Below are 17,337 nucleotides of genomic sequence, written 5' to 3'. Positions count from 1 at the left end.
TGCAGTCACGTTGTATTCAGGTGTGTTGCAGCAGGGACACATGGAAAAGTTTCAGGACACCGGCCCTCGAGGAGTTTGAGAGCCCTGTTTTAGGCTACGTTCACACTGCAGGTCTTAATGCTCAATTCCGATTTTTTGATCAAATCCGATTTTTTTGTCTGCTCGTTCACACTACAAATAAAATGCGACAGCAAACGCGCTCTAGTGTGAACGCTCAAAGCGGCCGCATGCGCAAAAGAAGACGTCACACACAACGCGCTCTGTTTAGACCCAGAGCAACAGTATTGTTTGACTGATGGTCTTAATATAAAGACTTCGGACTTCACGTTTCCCAATTTTTGCTTTAAGTTATTTTGTTATTTACATAATAATGTAAATAACCTAATAATGATCCTTATTGCTGTTTTAGAGGAGCGGTGCTTCAAAGGATAGTTGCAGATTTCTGTCAGAATCTGCAGATTATACAGTACAAATAAAATGTTCACGTTTCTCCAACGTTGTCTTCCCAACAGATGATCTGATATCGTCGTGTTGGTGTTGTTCCCAGATCATCATGAAAATGTTGTTCCAGGTTCAACATTGCAAGTGACCAATCACATTATTGTGACGTTATTCTTTTGCGCACCAACCCATTCGTGCATTTATGAAATTCCAATGTTGCAAGGACAATATCAATTCTGCTTAGCGTTTATTAAAGGGTCAGGGTTAGGGTCCGTTGATCGGCGGACAAAGGCGGTTTCTCGCAGCTTAAGTACAGTTTTTTGTTTTACGCCGGTTTTTCCCGAAGTCGCAAAAGTATGACATCACAACATTCTGATTGGTCACTTGCAATGTTGATCCTGGAACAACCTTTAGTATGATGATCTGGGAACAACACCAACACGAGGATATCAGATCGTGCCTTCCCAACAGTTTCACTGACATCTACACCGGATGGCCAGGAAGCGTTCGCGATGTCTTCTCGGGCGCTGATAATTGGCGTCTGTTTTGTGTCAGTGACGTAAAAGACGGATTTAATGCGACGTGACCGTTCATACAAAACATCGGATATGTATCGGATTCAGTACCACATACGAAAGTGACCCAGATCGGATTTGAAAATATCGGATTTGTGCCGTTCACACTGTCACCATGATCGGATATGGGTCGCATAGGGTCAAAAAAATCGGATTTGATGCGCTTTCGCCTGCAGTGTGAACGTAGGCTAAGATGCATCCTTGTTCCGACACACCTGAATCAAATGAGTAGCTTGTTATCAGGCCTTTGCCAAACTTGATGGCTGAAGAGGTAATCCAACCATTTGATTCAGCTGTTGGAGTAGGGATGCATCTAAAAGCTGCAGCACAGTAGCTCTCGAGGACTGGAGTTGGACGCCTCTGTTCTACACCATAGAAACTGCATTATAAAGTAAGCAAAATCACCTTTTTTCCCCACTGGCCAATGAAACTTCCAGTAACACCAGACACTGGACAAATGTCTTGAGACTATGCTGATATGTATGACAGCAACATGTATATAATAAATGACTTAAGGCTGTAATTAATTAATGAGTGTCCGACTTTCTCGTTGGTACAGGATCTTCTGCGGGTTCCTCGGCGCGTTCTTCGTCTACCTCAACAGACAGGTGGTGCTGTTTATGAGAAGACCCAATGCCATGACCCGCTTCCTGACTAAACAGTGAGCCTCTCTTTGCTGCGGCAGCTTTTAATTTACTTTAGCCCATGCTGCCTGTGCCTTACTGTGGGTATTTTAATTACTTTAATGCACAGGTATAATCGGGGTAATTACTGGCGCTTGTTTCATTCACAGAGCTTTGACTTTCCATTTGTTTTCCCTCCCAGCCGACTGCTTTTTCCCGCTGTGGTAACGCTGATAATCGCCACCTTGACCTTTCCACCTGGATTTGGACAGTTCATGGCAGGAGAGGTCAGTTTATAGCTTGTTGTCCTGTTTATTATGTAAGCACTATAGAATATTGACTAATTGATTTACATGCTAATTTATTTATTTTAGTAATCATTTGTTTTTACATCAAGAACACAAAGTTTTGGTGTCCAGTAACCATCCTGATGTAGTCGTATCGTAACCTGAAAGTATAATCTGAGCTTCTTTGGCCTGAAGTCCACAGAAAGCCGACACCAGTGCTCTCTTAGATCTTCGGTTTCCTTTGGTGCAAAGCATCATCACAGACCAGTAGCCATGATAAATGTGAGCCTGCTGTGTCCCCTCCACTGATGTTACATCACACAAGTTTTGGGATTTGAAGTTCAGTATTTACAAACGTGACCTCTGAGTGCCGCAGGGTGCCGCTAACATGAACACTTAGTTTGAGCACTAATGAGAGACAAACCAGCAAACTTGAATCATGCAGGGTCATTAGACTGCAATTCAGTTAAGTTTGTAAAAGGTTGAAAAGTTTTCAGATATATAGAAGTTTCTTCACTGTTTGCTTGAAGCCAGATTTCTCTCACTGTTTAGCAAAGTCGGGGAGAAGGCTGGAAAATAATGAGACACCCGAATGCACACATAAGCAAAACAGAGCCTGAGGGCTTGAACTGGCCGAGGAACAACTCAATCCGACTCCCGATGACCTAAAAGGAAAAGTAAACAAACCGCAACCCGTTCATGTTACTGAATATTAAGGAGGATGACTGTAGTGAGACTACACTACTTTCTAATTGGATTTCAACATAGGACACGGGTGTGAAAACGAGTGTTTCCTGTGGTGAGACATATGACAAGAAATTAAAAGTTGATTCTCATCTTATTGCATATTTTTCCTCTTGGATTCATGGAGTTTGATGTATTTCTGCTCGCTGCGTATCAGTTGGCTCTTTGCTTACTTTATCTAAGGCTACATCCACACGTACACGAGCATCTTTTTCTACACGTTTGGACCTTTCGTCCACACGTAAATGGCGTTTTTGGTCACTGAAAACTGAGATTTTTAAAAACCACGTTATTGTTTACATGAGATGAAGTTCTGCAATGGCGGATAGAGACAAAATACTGCTGCTGTTAATCTGACTATCTGCAGTTTTTACATGCTTACATATAAACATGCAGTTACTGTCCGTCCATTTAGAAAGACAGAGGCGTCAGAGTGAACGTCTACATTTAACCCAAATAAATGTAATTTTTTAAAAATTGAATCGATGCATGCTGTATGCACTTTGTTCATGCCTAAGTTGTGAGTCTACAGCAGCCATATTTCACAGTGCTGTGACTTATGATTATGAGTCACTCAGAGTGACGTGAAATTTTCAGTTTCTCCGGCCAAGAGACCCAGTGAGACAAAATCCAAAACACTGTCTTTAGTTATTAACACTTTAAATGATGAAAGCACTTGAAAAGTAACACAAGACCTTTCCAGAAAAACTACTACTTATCAGAAGTACTTAAGGTTTTGTGAGGGCCTGTTTACTCTTTCCCTCACAGGCTTCTAGTCTTCTGATTGGCCAACATTACTTCACGGTTAGGATCTGACATGTTCTTCACATCCTTTGACTTCATTTTTTGTGTTTACATGTGGACAGAGATATGTTTTCAAAACTGTATGTGTGGACAGCAGTGTTGGTCAAGTTACTATAAAAAAGTAATCAGTAACTAATTACTGATTACTTCCCCAAAAAGTAATCCCGTTACTTTACTGATTACTATTTTCAAAAGTAATTAATTACTTAGTTACTTAGTTACTTTTTAAAAACACGATTTACAACCTGAATAGGTGATAAAGCGATAGCTCTTTCAGCCCAATTCTACTTTTTCTGCATAATCATCATACAAAATGTAATCAAATGGAAAAGTCTCTTTTTAAAACTTGTTTTATTAGTTTTAATCTTTTAACTTTATGCATCAAGCAAAAATTAAATTATCTGCAACATTCTCTGACTGGAAGAAATTTGTTTAATATTTAAACCTATTTTCTGCACATTCCAGCACATAAAATAAAATATTTTTGTGTTTACACTCAGTCTTTCAAATAGATGCAAGTAAAACACAGCAGAAAATAAATAAAGTCAAAGACTAGCGGTCCTGTTGCTCTATTTTCACCTGTAAAGCAGGAGTGGGGTAGGCGGAGGGTTACCCTGGTGCAGGTGTGCCGCGGTCAGTGGAAGAATCCGTGAGTTTCTCTGTGAGTTTCCCATTACGTCGTAGCTACTCGGTGCTTGTTTGGAAGTTTAGGGGTTTTTTCGCTGTAAAAAGAAGTTTTCTTCCCACGCACAACGGACACTAATGTTTTTGTCACTTTTTATGGAATCAAACTCAAAGTAAGGTCAGTACTTCCACGCTTTAAACGCTGCACGCTCATACTCTCTCTGCACTCCATATATGATCCATTGTTGATCTGCACACAGCTGTTGTCACGAACGTCGCACTCGCTTACGTCACTGTCATGAGACATACTCGCAAAGAAATCACAGTTTTAGTAATGCAGTAACGCAGCGTTCCTACGGGAAAGTAACGGTAATCTAATTACTGCTTTTGCAATAGTAATCCCTTACTTTACTCGTTACTTGAAAAAAGTAATCGGATTACAAGTAACGCGTTACTGCCCATCTCTGGTGGACAGGATTTTTTTAATTTTTTTAAATGAAAACAGAAAATCTCAGTTTTCAGAAATAGCCGTGTACGTGTGGATGTAAGTAAGTCAGCATGACTCACTGAGGCAGAAAATGCTACCCATCCCCTCCCGAATGTTTTTAATAATTGATATAAAAATTTGGCACATCAGTTTTTAGCCCTGTTGTAAGGTTAACTTACTGGGCAAAATGTATGATCCAGTGATATAATGTGAATAATTGTAGTATTATGTTGTGTTTCTTTTGCTGTGTCAGTGTTTACAGCTCTTCACTCATTAAAGTCTTTCAGGCTTTCAAAGTTCCCCGGCATGGAAAGAGACACCGCGGCCGTCAAACAATAAATATTTTAACATAGACGTTAATGCTCCACTGATGTGTGGCAACAGTTGACAAAAATGGTTGATTTATAGAAATAACACAGAAAGAAATCAAGTTTATCTGATACCCAAAAACTTACTGAGAATGCACCAAACTAACTCAACCTACTCAACCTTTATTAGTCCCACACGTGGGAAATTTGTTTTGTCACAGCAGGAAGTGGACAGTGCAAAAGTTTTAAAGCAAAAATTAGAATATAATAAGAATAAATACAGTACACAACTGTACAGTGAGGTAAAAGTCATGTTTTTCTGTTATACTCGGTCCTTTTCTTCCATGTCTATTTTCTTCTCACACTTAAGCCTCCTGACTCTACCCATGTTCTCCTTCTGCTGATCTCCTTTCTCTCATTTCCTGCCTGCTTGGCAGTTTGTTGACCGCTGTGGATTAATGCATGTCTGCACCTGTTTCCCTTTTCATGGGAAAATATGAACTAAGACTCTTCAAGACTCTTGCACAACACTGTATATTCTGTTTTACCATTTTAGCCCTAAAATCTTGTTTTCCTTATACATCATATTGCACATATGTGCAATATTCTGAACATCTTCGCCATATTAATGCACGTCTGTGGCCCTGCTGTGTGCAAATGGATTTTCAAGGTAAGAGAAAAGATCAGCAGCTCAGCCACTCAGAGCTAAAAGCTAATCATGTGTTTCACAGGCACTCAGAATAGACCACTTAGTGTGAACCAGGTATGTGTTTTAATGCATATGTCAGTCAGTAACAACATGATTCACACACTCATTGTAGAAATGCGTCACAGCTTCCTAATGAAGACACACTGTGAGTTTTAACACAGTCGATGCCTAAATTTAAATCATTTCTCCTCAGGAAAAAGTTGGTGAACACGTCCATGTTTGACAGACACGTCTTCTTTCCCTCAAAGACTTGATCCACACCCTTTGGGGAATTAAATCCTTCCAATCCAACGTGGTAGCTCGGTGCAAAGTGACAGAAGAAGCGACTCACTGAGAGCAGATTAAATGCTACAAGGGTTGTGACCCAGACATGAACCTGCAACTTCAAAAAGCAGCAGGAAAGCCTTTTACATCCGAGCTCTGCAGAGGCCCACAGCAGCCTTTCACAGAACCTCGACAGTTCCACTCGCACTCGAAACGCTGCATTTCAGGGACCACGAGTCGAGCCGAACTCGAGCAGGAAATAGAAAAGTAGAGAAATCAAAATGACGCCGGTGCTGTTTCTCCCCCCGCAGTGGCGTTATGCAGATGTGGGAGGCGCTGCGTTTTGTTCCTGTGAGCAATTTCAGAGGCATCTATGCAAATGTGGAGCAAAACGGTTGAAGTGAATTAGTCATTCATGAGTCATCAGAAGTGAATGACTCATTGGCCACCCTTACCCGTCTGCTTCCAGCCTTCTGGATGACTTCCTGCCGGTTTATCTCACTTGACTTTCTTCCTCACGTCACTTTTTTGCTCCCTTTTCCTCTTCTTCCGTGTCCATTTCCTTCTTATCCCTCATCCTCCTTTTAAATTTCACTCTGCCTTTAACCATTTTCCCTCCTTCCCTTGCTCTCCTTTCCTCTCTCCCTTCACCGTTTCCTCCTTGTTATTTTTATTTTCACCTTTTATTGCTATAACTTCCCCCTATATCCCTCTCCTTTTTGACTTTCTCATTAATTTTCAATAATTTTCTCATCCTGCTCTTTTTTTTGCTTCACCTTCTCCCCTTGTTTTGTGTAGACGACCTCTTTCCCGTGTTCTAATCCTCTATTTCTTTGAAAAAAACGAGTTTTGTCACACTTTGAAAATGAAAAGTGTGATTTTATTTTACAGATTTGTGAATGCATTGTTAAGTTTGACTTGACACACTGCAAGATGGCGCCAGCAGTATGCACGGCGACACGTCCGTCAACTCTGCTAGCTTCGCTTTGGCTTTCGCCTTATCCTTTTCTGTTTTATCCCAAAATGCCCTCGCTCTGCGTGTGTCCATCTCCAGTTACTCTTAGAAATCAAAGCATCGTATGACCTGGCTCTTAAGCAAACGGAGACAGGAGATGATTATGGGCCTCCTCCACCACTTTTCGATGCCCTGTATCCCGGTTTATCTGTGCCAACACTCCTACACCACTTCCTGGAAGAAGCGCCCGAGGAAACGAGGCAAGCGGGCTGGTACACTCATCAAAGTCCGAGCTCTTCTCCATGCTTCTCGTGGAAGTCCTTACCTGTCCTTACCTGTCTGAGCTCCTCTCTGCCTATGCTCCAGGAAAAACCACGAGGTCTAGCTCAAAACTAATGCTGCCCATCCCACGGACTAACCTCAAATCTCGTGGTGATGGATCCTTCTCTGTGGCAGGTCCCAGACTTTGGAATAGTCTCCCCTTAAATATTAGATCTGCACAAACACTTGAGCAATTTAAATCATTACTAAAGACACATTTCTATGCCCTGGCTTTTAACACACTATGACCCAAGCATTTTGGTCTTATTTGAATTAGTTTAGTTATTGTTTTAATTCTTTTACTGTCCTATTATTGTTTTTTATTGTTATTATTGTATTACATTGTTGCTTTTTAATACCATTTTTATATTGTTAAGCACTTTGTGCAGCATCGGCTGTTTGAAATGTGCTATATAAATAAATTTGACCTTGACTCCTGTACATAAAAAAACTACAGACTGTGTAATGAAATTGGTCACATTTACTGTAATATGTAAAATGAGCAGGCAGAGTGCTAATTTATCATCTAACACTTGCAATCTTGGTTAGCAAGCTGCACTCATGAACTGCATGGGTGCAAAGGACAAACGCACATATAGCACACAAGTAACCATCAAATAAAATACTTGAAGTTTATAAAGAATATAGTTTGCAGTGTTTGCCACATGAAAAGTCATATTTGTTAGACAATTGGAGGTTGTCTAAAAAATGAAGGTTGTTACTTGGTAAAAATGATTAACAGGAGGTCTGTTTATCAGCTGATTTAACAGCTGATAAACAGAAGAAAGCTTTGTTAGCCACGCCCACTGTTTTTCAAGCCAAATTTTAAGTTTGTAAAAGTGGTTAAAGTATAACCGTCTCTGCTGTGGGTTGAAAACACTGCCTGGAAATGATTATGAATCAACTTCAGGGTGTGTCAAAGGTTTTTATTTTGTTTTCACAATTGACCCTGTGCACGAGAAAATGCTAACTTCCTGGTTTGAGACCGGATGTGGGGTTGTGCATTTCCGGTAGCTTTACTTTGCGGTCAATCGCTACTGCGAAGATATCCTCCAAAATCATGTCCAAAACTCGAAAACGGAAAGATCACGTTAAGCTACAAAGAGGAGAAGGTGGGAACACTCACCACTGTTGTGTCATTAAAAAATCTAATGATCAACTTTGACGTTTAAAGAGTTTAGATCGATCAGTTGTTTACATCACTCAACACAAGCAGAACTGCATCACCCCATGCAGAAGACACATCGTCCACATTCAGAAGCACATCTCTGTATAGTGACTGGTCTTATGATTTAAACAGGCAAATGTTCAGCATTCAAACTACAGGTGAAGAATAGTCAAACCAGATGTTTCCCGTTATGTCGATATCAGCTAGTCAAGTACACACCTACACAGCATGTTAACGAACCGTGAAAAAAAAGCCACACAAAAAATGAATGATTGCTGGTAACGGTTTCTATACATTAGTATTTACAAGGGTATGTTGTGACTTACCTTCAAAATTACAGCGGTCCCTCGCTATAACGCGGTTCACCTTTCACCTCGCTGTTTCGCAGCTTTTTTAGTGCAAGTTTGCATGCTTATTTTTTTACATCACATTGTGTCCTGCGTCCTGATCGCTGCAGACGATCTCCTCCGTGACGTCTCTCCTGTCCAGTACAGAATCGCTGCATCAATGGCTAGCAGTGTGACTCTGAAGTGCAGTGCTGTATGTCCACGATGTCCACGAAACGTTTTGCACCGTCAAAAAATAAAATTGGCTACTTGATTTCACCTATCGCTGGTTATTTTTAGAACATAACACCCGCGATAAACGAGGGACAGCTGAGAAATATAACATTTGAATCACTTTTCTCTTTTGCCCTGAGGCGCGGGTAAAAATATTGACAAGTCGATGAACATCATTTACAGATATATTGGGTAAATGCCCAAGACATCTATAGAAATGTAAATCGCCGCTTGATTCATTCATTTGCTTAACTTGTTTTGGACCGTAAACAGGGCGCGAATAGGACACCGGAAACAAAGCTCCCCACAGGAGTTTCCGCACCGGAAGTAGCATATGCTAACGTGCACATAGTCAATAATAAACAAATTTAAATCATTTTCCTAAACTTATCAAATTTTTATGTTATGGTTAATTTTGAACTACGGAGACCCGCAGGGGACATGGGAGAAAAAAAATTAAGACTCGACTTTTCCCGAGTTTGTTTTACGAGATCTCGCAAAAGTTTTAGCCGCATTCTTCGGAGGCCGCCAGCTCGAAGCTGACCGGGAGGTCGAGGCACGATGTGCCGGCAAAGCGGTGTTCTTCCCGGCTGTAGTAGGTCTCGACCTCCCGTTAGCTTCGAGCTAGTGGGTGTCAGATCTCCGAAACGTCTTTTGCAAATATGTGATGTCTTGTAAACCGAGCAGGTATTTGGCGCTTACACAGCTACATTCACGCCTCAAAATATCTTAAAAGTGTATTTTGTGACCCAGAAAGAGTAATATTACAACTAAGTAGCTGCCGCCATTGTTGGAATTCAACTTTTGCGAGATCCCGAGTTTGTTTTGCGAGATCTCGCAAAAGTCCGTCTTAATTTTTTTTCCTCCCATGTCCCCTGCGGGGCTCCGTATTGAACAGATATCGAAGTGTTCACATTTTCACCTTGACGCAGGTTTGGCTTCACATTTTATTTAAAGTGCCTTTAAAAAGATCTTAAATTTAAATCACGTACATTTGTAGATATTCTGCGTTTCCCCTCTCTGCCCATCTGTCTCAGATTTTGTCCCTTCTGCCTCTCCTCACCTCATTTCCCCCTCTGTCCTCTTTCTTTCCAGCTGATGCCCAGAGAGTGCATCAACTCTCTGTTTGACAACTTCACATGGACAAAGATTTCAGGGTCTCCTCCGCCGGTCGGTCTGGGCCGCTCTGCTGCCTGGCTGCACCCTAATGTCAGCGTCTTTGTCATTCTGGTGCTCTTCTTCCTCATGAAGGTTTGTGACTGCTAGGAAAATTTTGTTTTGTCATCCTTTCTGTGTATTTGTGCAAAGTTGCGTTATGCATCTACGTGTTTATGTGAGATTGTTTGCGACACCGTGTGTGTGTTTGTGTTGGAAGGCAGGCTCCGACTGACGTCAGCATTTTCGTCATCATCCTCCTCTTCATTAGGGACATTTGTTGCAGGTCACTCATGTTGTGTGTTGGTGAAGGGGACATCTGTGTTTGTCTTCTTCCTTTTCTTCCTGTTCAAGGTCAACAGAGCTGGCAGGCTGCCAACACTTCTAGCTTTCTTAGGTTTTCTTTAGCGCAGCCACACACACACACACACACACTCAAATCCCAGAGCTTCAGGATTCCCACTGTCTTCTTAGCTGTTTGCTTAAATATTTCATGAGCATAGATGTGTGTGTAAATCCGGACTAGGTGCTGGGATGACAATGAATCAGCGAAAAAGTTGATGAAACGCTGCAAAAGAATCCCAGTTTGCACAAAGGTGGGCAAATGTGCACTAGAACATGACAAACAACCCAAATAAATCCTAATAAAGAAGAAACTTGCGATATAGACCAAGGTAAAGTCCTTTCAAAATAACATCAGACGTCTAACAGTTCAAAGGAGCCAAGCAGAGTGATAGGTCGCATAAAATCATGAAGTTCAGACAATTAACTGATACAAAGAAACCTTTTGTCTATAAAGCTTGGGGACAATGACTGGTGCAAAAACCAGTGAACAAAGGATAAAAAGATGAAGCCGTCTATTGGCCTTGAATACAGATGGCTGTCTGGTTGAAGATCTTATGCAGACTTTGAAATGATCGTTTAATGTCCAAGGCCACTTTTTCCAGATTGCTCCCAAGTGCAGAAACTGCTCTCACCCATACAAATTAATGGGCGAAGTCATTAACATCCAGACAATGTCAGAGTAGAGGACAGCAGTCAGAAGGAATTTTGACAACAACCAGACAGGGTCCGAACAGGGTTGAGAATAATTGTGAAAATGATACGTGATCTGAAATCTGAGCTGACTCTGGTGTCGTTATCGTCTTCACGAATGATGTTTGGGAGAATCAAGTCGAAGCATTTTGCAGAGTTGTTCTTTCTGGACTGAAAAGTCTGTTCGCAATCAATATATACGTTACTGGTGTTAAAGTGGAGTGTGGACCCCAAATGCAGACGTAGCACATAAACAGGCCGACTGTAACTCAAAATGAAGACAATTCAAGTCCAAAAGGCAACTTAATCAAAAAGTCTGGGAAAACACAAAAGCAAACTAACCAGAAACATCACGAGACAGGAAAACTAAAGCGCTGCCAAAGGATAAAAGGACTGACTGGGCTTACTGTATGTACACACGGAGGATAATGAGAGTTGGAAACAGCTGAGGAAAACACACGAGTGCAAACAGTCTGGGAAAATGAGATGATGGCAAGCAAAACTCAACACAAGGCATGTGAACAAATAACTATCAGTGAAATAAAACGTGATAACTAAATGGTGAAACCAGAGACACGAATGAACTTAAAACAAGGGAGCTGATACTAAAACACAAAACTAACAATATAAACAAAACTATAACCAGGAACTAAGGAGAGGGAGACATTAAGCAAATGACACGACAAACGGAGAATTCTCAGAAGACGTTAAAAAACCCTGTAAGGTTCATAAACTCAACATGCTGAGTCAATGACCCAGAACCAAGACAGCTGGTGCATTGATGTACAAGGGCTTGAAATGTACATGTTATTTATACATTTTAAAAAACTGTTTCATGAAATAAAATGGAACTGAAATTACAATGTAATCTTTAGAGGACACTCGTGATAATGACCTATACTAGGGATGCACCGATACCGATACTGATACTGTATCGGGGCCGATATCGGGTATCGGGGCCGATACTGTAAAATGTGTGTGTACTCATACTCGTAAAAGTTAACCGATACCATGAACCGATACCAACTTATTTCATTAATCAGAGGGTGGCTTGTCATTTCTGTTGTAGTTTTTTAGATTGGCCACTAGGGGGACATCCCGCGCTAAACAGGCACAGGGTTAGACGAGTGAGACTAGCAGCTCCAGATAAAAAAGAGAAACTGGAGGCTGCTGTAGCTAGGCTAAACAAAATGTCAGCAGTGTGGACCGGAACAGCCAACTTTAACTCAGGTTTTGGAAAAGCGAAGAAAAATGTCAAGAGAAAATCCACGGGCAGTTAAAATAACAGAGGCTCTGACTCATTTTATCGCTCTGGATGACCAGCCAATGCCGGTCGTGGAAAACATAGGATTCTTCTCAGCATACTCGAGCTGCGATATGAAATTCCCAACCGCCCACACATCAGGGAGATAATGGTGCCAAAACTTTCTGAAGAGGTAAAGACAAGCAGTGTGTGCACGATGTCAGTCCTTGGTTTAACGGCACAGTGGACTGATGATCCACGGGCAGATGGGGAGTTCGTCAATGCCAAATACTTTCATTATTTTGTTTGTTTGTTTACATTATGGACACACTAAAACAATTTAAAAGTTTATTTTATTCTCAAACCTAATTTGTATTTATTTTATTCCAAACAGAAGTGTTTATTTATTATTCTGAAAGCTCGAGACAGTGCCAATAGTTCAGTGATATTTTGTTAAATTACAATGTGGAGACTCTGCAATAATTTAACAGAAGTGCTTATTTTTCACTTGAAATTTTTTTGTGGTCATTTTTAATAAGATTTTATTTTTTATCGGCGGAGAATAAAATAAAACCTGTCATCCAATTCATTGCATTTGTGTGTGTGTGGTAGAAGTATCGGTTTTTGTACTCTGTATCGGCAAGTACTCAGATCCAAGTATCGGTATCGTATCGGTTTGAAAAAATTGGTATCGTTGCATCCCTAACCTATACCTTTTTCACACCTGTGTGACGCTTGTTATTAATAGTGGGTGAACGACCACCTAAAGCACAACCCCCGTAGGGTTTAAATCCCTGGGACTCCCTCTTGGTTTCAGAAGCCTCTTGGACGAGAGGTGAAACATCTTCAGAGTCTTTTAAGACGTTCAGCTGCTCTCTTTTGAAGCTCTTACGACTACCATGACCTGGATGACTGAGAATCTACGCAGATATCAGAGCACACAAATTTCTATTTAACTCTGGTCATGTCCAAACAAATCTTTAAAAAACCAATCGAAGCTATTTTGACGATAAAAACGAACCTGCAATGCTGTTCGTCCTTTTGAAATGCTGTGACCAGAGCTTCCAAAGTCACGTAATGCTTGCTTTTTTATAAAATAAAAAAAGTCTGGTCTCTAAATACTCCTGAGTCATGACCAGCCTACAGTCTGTTGGCTGGTGCAGAAAATGGTGCCAAGCTGTCAATGCCTCCTGTTTGGTGAAAATCTGCGACTTCTCAACAGCTCAGGCACACAGCAGTGTGAAAGCACATTACCATTTCACTAAATACAAAATACAAACTGCTACATGGAAGTCAGTTCATGTTTGTCTTGCTGATTTGTTATTATGCTATATGTTTCTGTCCACTTAAAACCACAAATATGTTCCTGTTTGCTTATTTTTCTTCAAAATTACGAAGCTTTTTCATGTGAGTCCAGCTGGAGGCGAATGATTATAAAACCTGCATCTTAAACATCAACACTTGTTGTCACTGATGCTTAAAAATCAATCCAAACAAATAGTATACAGAATGTTTTGTAGCTCTGTACATTTCACCATTTAAATTAAAGTTTTCTTCAGGAAATCGGGTTAAATTTCCAAGATGACTCCAAAGAAAAGGTATTCTCACCTGTTTCTCTTCGAAGAGCCTCGATCTGTTTTTCTGTCTAAAGTCAAATTAGGCAGTAATGTTGCACAGATAATTGCATCAACGGGATATTAGAGGCTGTCACTCAGCATCATTCACTGCATTGGTTTAGTTATGGTGTTTCTCATTGGAGCAGAGCGCCCCCTGCAGTGCAAACGTAATTCAGCCAAAACTGAGAGCAGCTGCCTGGTGAAACCAACACACACAGGGTTTGTTTCCTGCTGCTGTCAGCTTTTCTCCACTGCACACTCAAAATCTGCCTTCCTCCTTTGTCCTTTACCTGATTTGACTTTCCGTATCTTCAGTGAGTCGCTCATCCTACATAGTTGTTCTCCAGCAGCTCAGAGTTCAGCTGCTTATGCTAAATGAAGCAGCTTCTCCAAGTTCTGGTTAGAGAAACGCTCCAGGTTGTAATGAATATCCAGAAAAGAGCAAGAAATTCTCTCGTTTTCCAAGAGAGTGTTCGACAATTAAACATAACCATCATAACGATAACCTAGCCCAGTGGGTGGGTCACGGTGGCAGCATCCTAAGCAGAGAAGCCCAGACCTCCCTCTTCCCGGCAACTTCCTCCTACGTATCCAGGGAAACACCAGTGCATTCCCAGCCTAGAGATATAATCTGCCCCAGGGCCTCCTCCCCGTGGGACATGCCTGGAACACCTCATCTAGGGGGTGCCCGGAGGCATCCTAGTCAGATCCCCAAACCACCTCAACTGTCTCCTTTGGATTTGGAGGAGCAGTGGCTCTACTCTGAGCCCATCTCAGATGGCCGAACTCCTCACCCTATCTCTAAGGGAGAGCCCAGCCACCCTTCAAAGAAACCCCATTTCCGGCACTTGTATCCACAGTCTCGTTCTTTCAGTCACTACCCACAGCTCGTGACCATAGGTAAGGGTAGGGATGCAGATCAGCTGGTAAATCAAGAGCTTCGCTTCTATGCTCAGCTCTCTCTTCTCCACGATGGACCGGAACAGCGTCCGCATCGGGCAGCCGCAGCACCAATCCATCTGTCGATCGCTCCCTTCTCCCCACACTCGTGAACCACCCTTTTCCGGCTGAAAACCATGGCCTCAGATTGGGCTGCTGATTCTCATTCCCACTGTCTCAAACTGGGCTGCGAACCAGTCCAGTGCGAGCTGGAGGCTGTCACCTGATGAAGCCAACAGAACCACATCATTTGTGAAAAACAGTGGAAGTGGAAGCCTTCCGCCACTTGCTTACATCTAGAAATTCTGTCCAAAACAGTTATGAACAGAATCGTGACAAAGGGCAGCCCTGGCAGTGTCCAACACCTACCGGAAACTCATCCAAATCACTGAATTCCGGTGTTCCACCTGTGTCCACGTCCATGGACACAGGTGTATAAAATTAAGCACCTGGGCATCCAGACTGCATCTACAAACATGGGTTGCTTTCAAGAGCTCACTGAATTCTAGAATGGCATCGTGACAGGATGCCAGCTGTGCAACAAGTCCAGTCATGAGATTTCCTCATTACTAAATATTCCACAATCATCTGTTAGTGGTATTATGACAAAGTGAAAGGACTTCGAATCACAGAAACTCAGCCAGAAAGTGCTACGTAAAACCACGTGATTAAAAACGATGCATAGAAATGCGATATCACTCGAGTTCATATGTGTGTGAAGGCAGACGAGCAAATACTTTTGGCAATATAGTGTACATAAAAAAACTGATGAAGCCCACTGGTGACATAACCCATTGGCTAATGAAGTCCTGATTTTTCTTCCACGATCTTAGCATAATGAAATCAATGAGACTGAGGAACACTGCACATGCATTAACTCAAATATCCTGCTTTATCCTCCTTGCTGACTCAACTGTTGTCCAACAACACTAAAAACTATTGAAAACATTTATAAAAGAAGTTTAAAACTACTTGACAAAAAACCGACTTCCCACCACCACTGTCATGTGTTAAAAAAACATAAATGACTGAACTTCAATAACTTAGTGAAACTCAAAAGAGTGCATTTAATATATAAAGTCTTACACACCCTTGCTCCATGATGAATCTTTATGAATTATTATGTCTATTTTTTATGCTTATGGACAACAGATGGAAATTAGCCCTTGGCTATAATCTGGCATGTTTACATTCATGTAATTTTTATTTTTTTTTACATTTATGTTCATTAACATGCACTGTCCTAAATAAATTAAAAAAAAATTAAAAAAATTAACTGAGAATCTCAATTACAACAATTTTAACTTCTTGCAACAACAGAGGTCACCCCCTGCTGGCTTTTAGAAAGAATGCAGGCGTAAAACGCTTCACACTTTATCTGAAAAATGGACATCTTTTATATACAGTCTACGGTAGCGCCTGTCTCTGAAGTTTCTTACTTAAATCTCTTTACATTGCTCTGTACTTTCCCTTTCCTCCACTCCACTCTGTATTAGCCTCTGAAACACCGAAGCAAACAGAGTGTTTCAACTCCCATTTATCTCGGGATTTGTGACACTGATGAAGGAGCGAGTGCTGGGTGACACTGTGTTTGTATGTGTGAGACTCTCTTTGTGTGAGTTTCTGATTGATTGTGTTTGACTGTCAGGATTAAAAGAGAGCAGAAGACCGAGCGCAGTCTCCTCCGTCATCAGGATAGCAGCCACCCTGTGAACGACGTGCTAATGAGTTTTTATCTTGTTCCACAGTAATTAAGTTATCAAACGATGATGACAAATTATGTGTAGAATTGGTAATCTGGATGGTTAAAATGGTAATGTAGTGTTTCCCACCAATCCGTTTGAATGAAAAAGCTTAGCATCTGGTGCCTGGAACAGGCAGACTTTCACCCCCGCACACCAAAAATCCAGGGCTTGTCTGAAGGTATTCATTATCACTGATGAGCTCTCAGCACTCGAGTAGAAAGCATATTATTAGGAAAGCTATTTTGGAGTTACTTTCTGATGAATACAGAAATTATTTGGATGCCAACTGTGCAAATGACATTTGAAGGGTGAGTTTAGCTTTAGTTCACCCTGCAGAGGACCGTGATCTTTTCACGCACACGTCGAGTTGGCAGCCACCCAGTGCAGCTACGTCACTATCTACTGCAGCTTCACCGGAGCAGCTGTTGATTAAGTGCCTTGCTCAAGGACACCCAAAGGTGATCGGGTCCCCTTCCTCACAGCATACATGTATACACGCTTTCAAGATTGGCCACTTCTGTAACACACCGAGCGAATGCCAAATTGGATATTTGAGACAACAAGAGCTAAAAAGGTGCAAAGACGTTCTCCTGTTGCTATGCACCCAACATGTTGGTTGCAGCCTAATTAGTATTAGATGGATGTGCTGCACTGACAACGGAGATGTATTGAAAATGAAAACAAAAACAAAAAAAGAGCTCGTGTGTTTTCTTTTGAAATTGAAGGTTTAGAAT

The 17,337-nt window shown here is 41.4% G+C and overlaps 1 protein-coding gene and 1 long non-coding RNA gene across 2 annotated transcripts in view; both read left to right on the top strand.

The window, feature by feature from the left end:
* The window catches only part of LOC146492673 (chloride channel protein 1-like), an 86,425-nt gene that overhangs the window by 19,391 nt on the left and 49,697 nt on the right, over positions 1-17,337 (top strand). Inside the window, exons 10-12 of the mRNA XM_085148352.1 lie at positions 1,576-1,677; positions 1,842-1,926; positions 9,966-10,121. Of these exons, the coding sequence (XP_085004478.1) occupies positions 1,576-1,677; positions 1,842-1,926; positions 9,966-10,121 (343 nt within the window). The remainder of the gene's footprint in view (positions 1-1,575; positions 1,678-1,841; positions 1,927-9,965; positions 10,122-17,337) is intronic.
* On the top strand, positions 10,128-17,300 carry LOC146492674 (uncharacterized). The gene is made up of 2 exons (XR_014871894.1): positions 10,128-15,776; positions 16,140-17,300. It is a non-coding gene; the product is annotated as an uncharacterized LOC146492674 (long non-coding RNA).

This window comes from Neolamprologus multifasciatus, chromosome 22 (genome assembly GCF_963576455.1).
Source record: "Neolamprologus multifasciatus chromosome 22, fNeoMul1.2, whole genome shotgun sequence".
Taxonomy (NCBI): domain Eukaryota; kingdom Metazoa; phylum Chordata; class Actinopteri; order Cichliformes; family Cichlidae; genus Neolamprologus; species Neolamprologus multifasciatus.
Note: the sequence above shows the minus strand (reverse complement) of the source record. Positions and strands in the feature narration are given on the sequence as shown.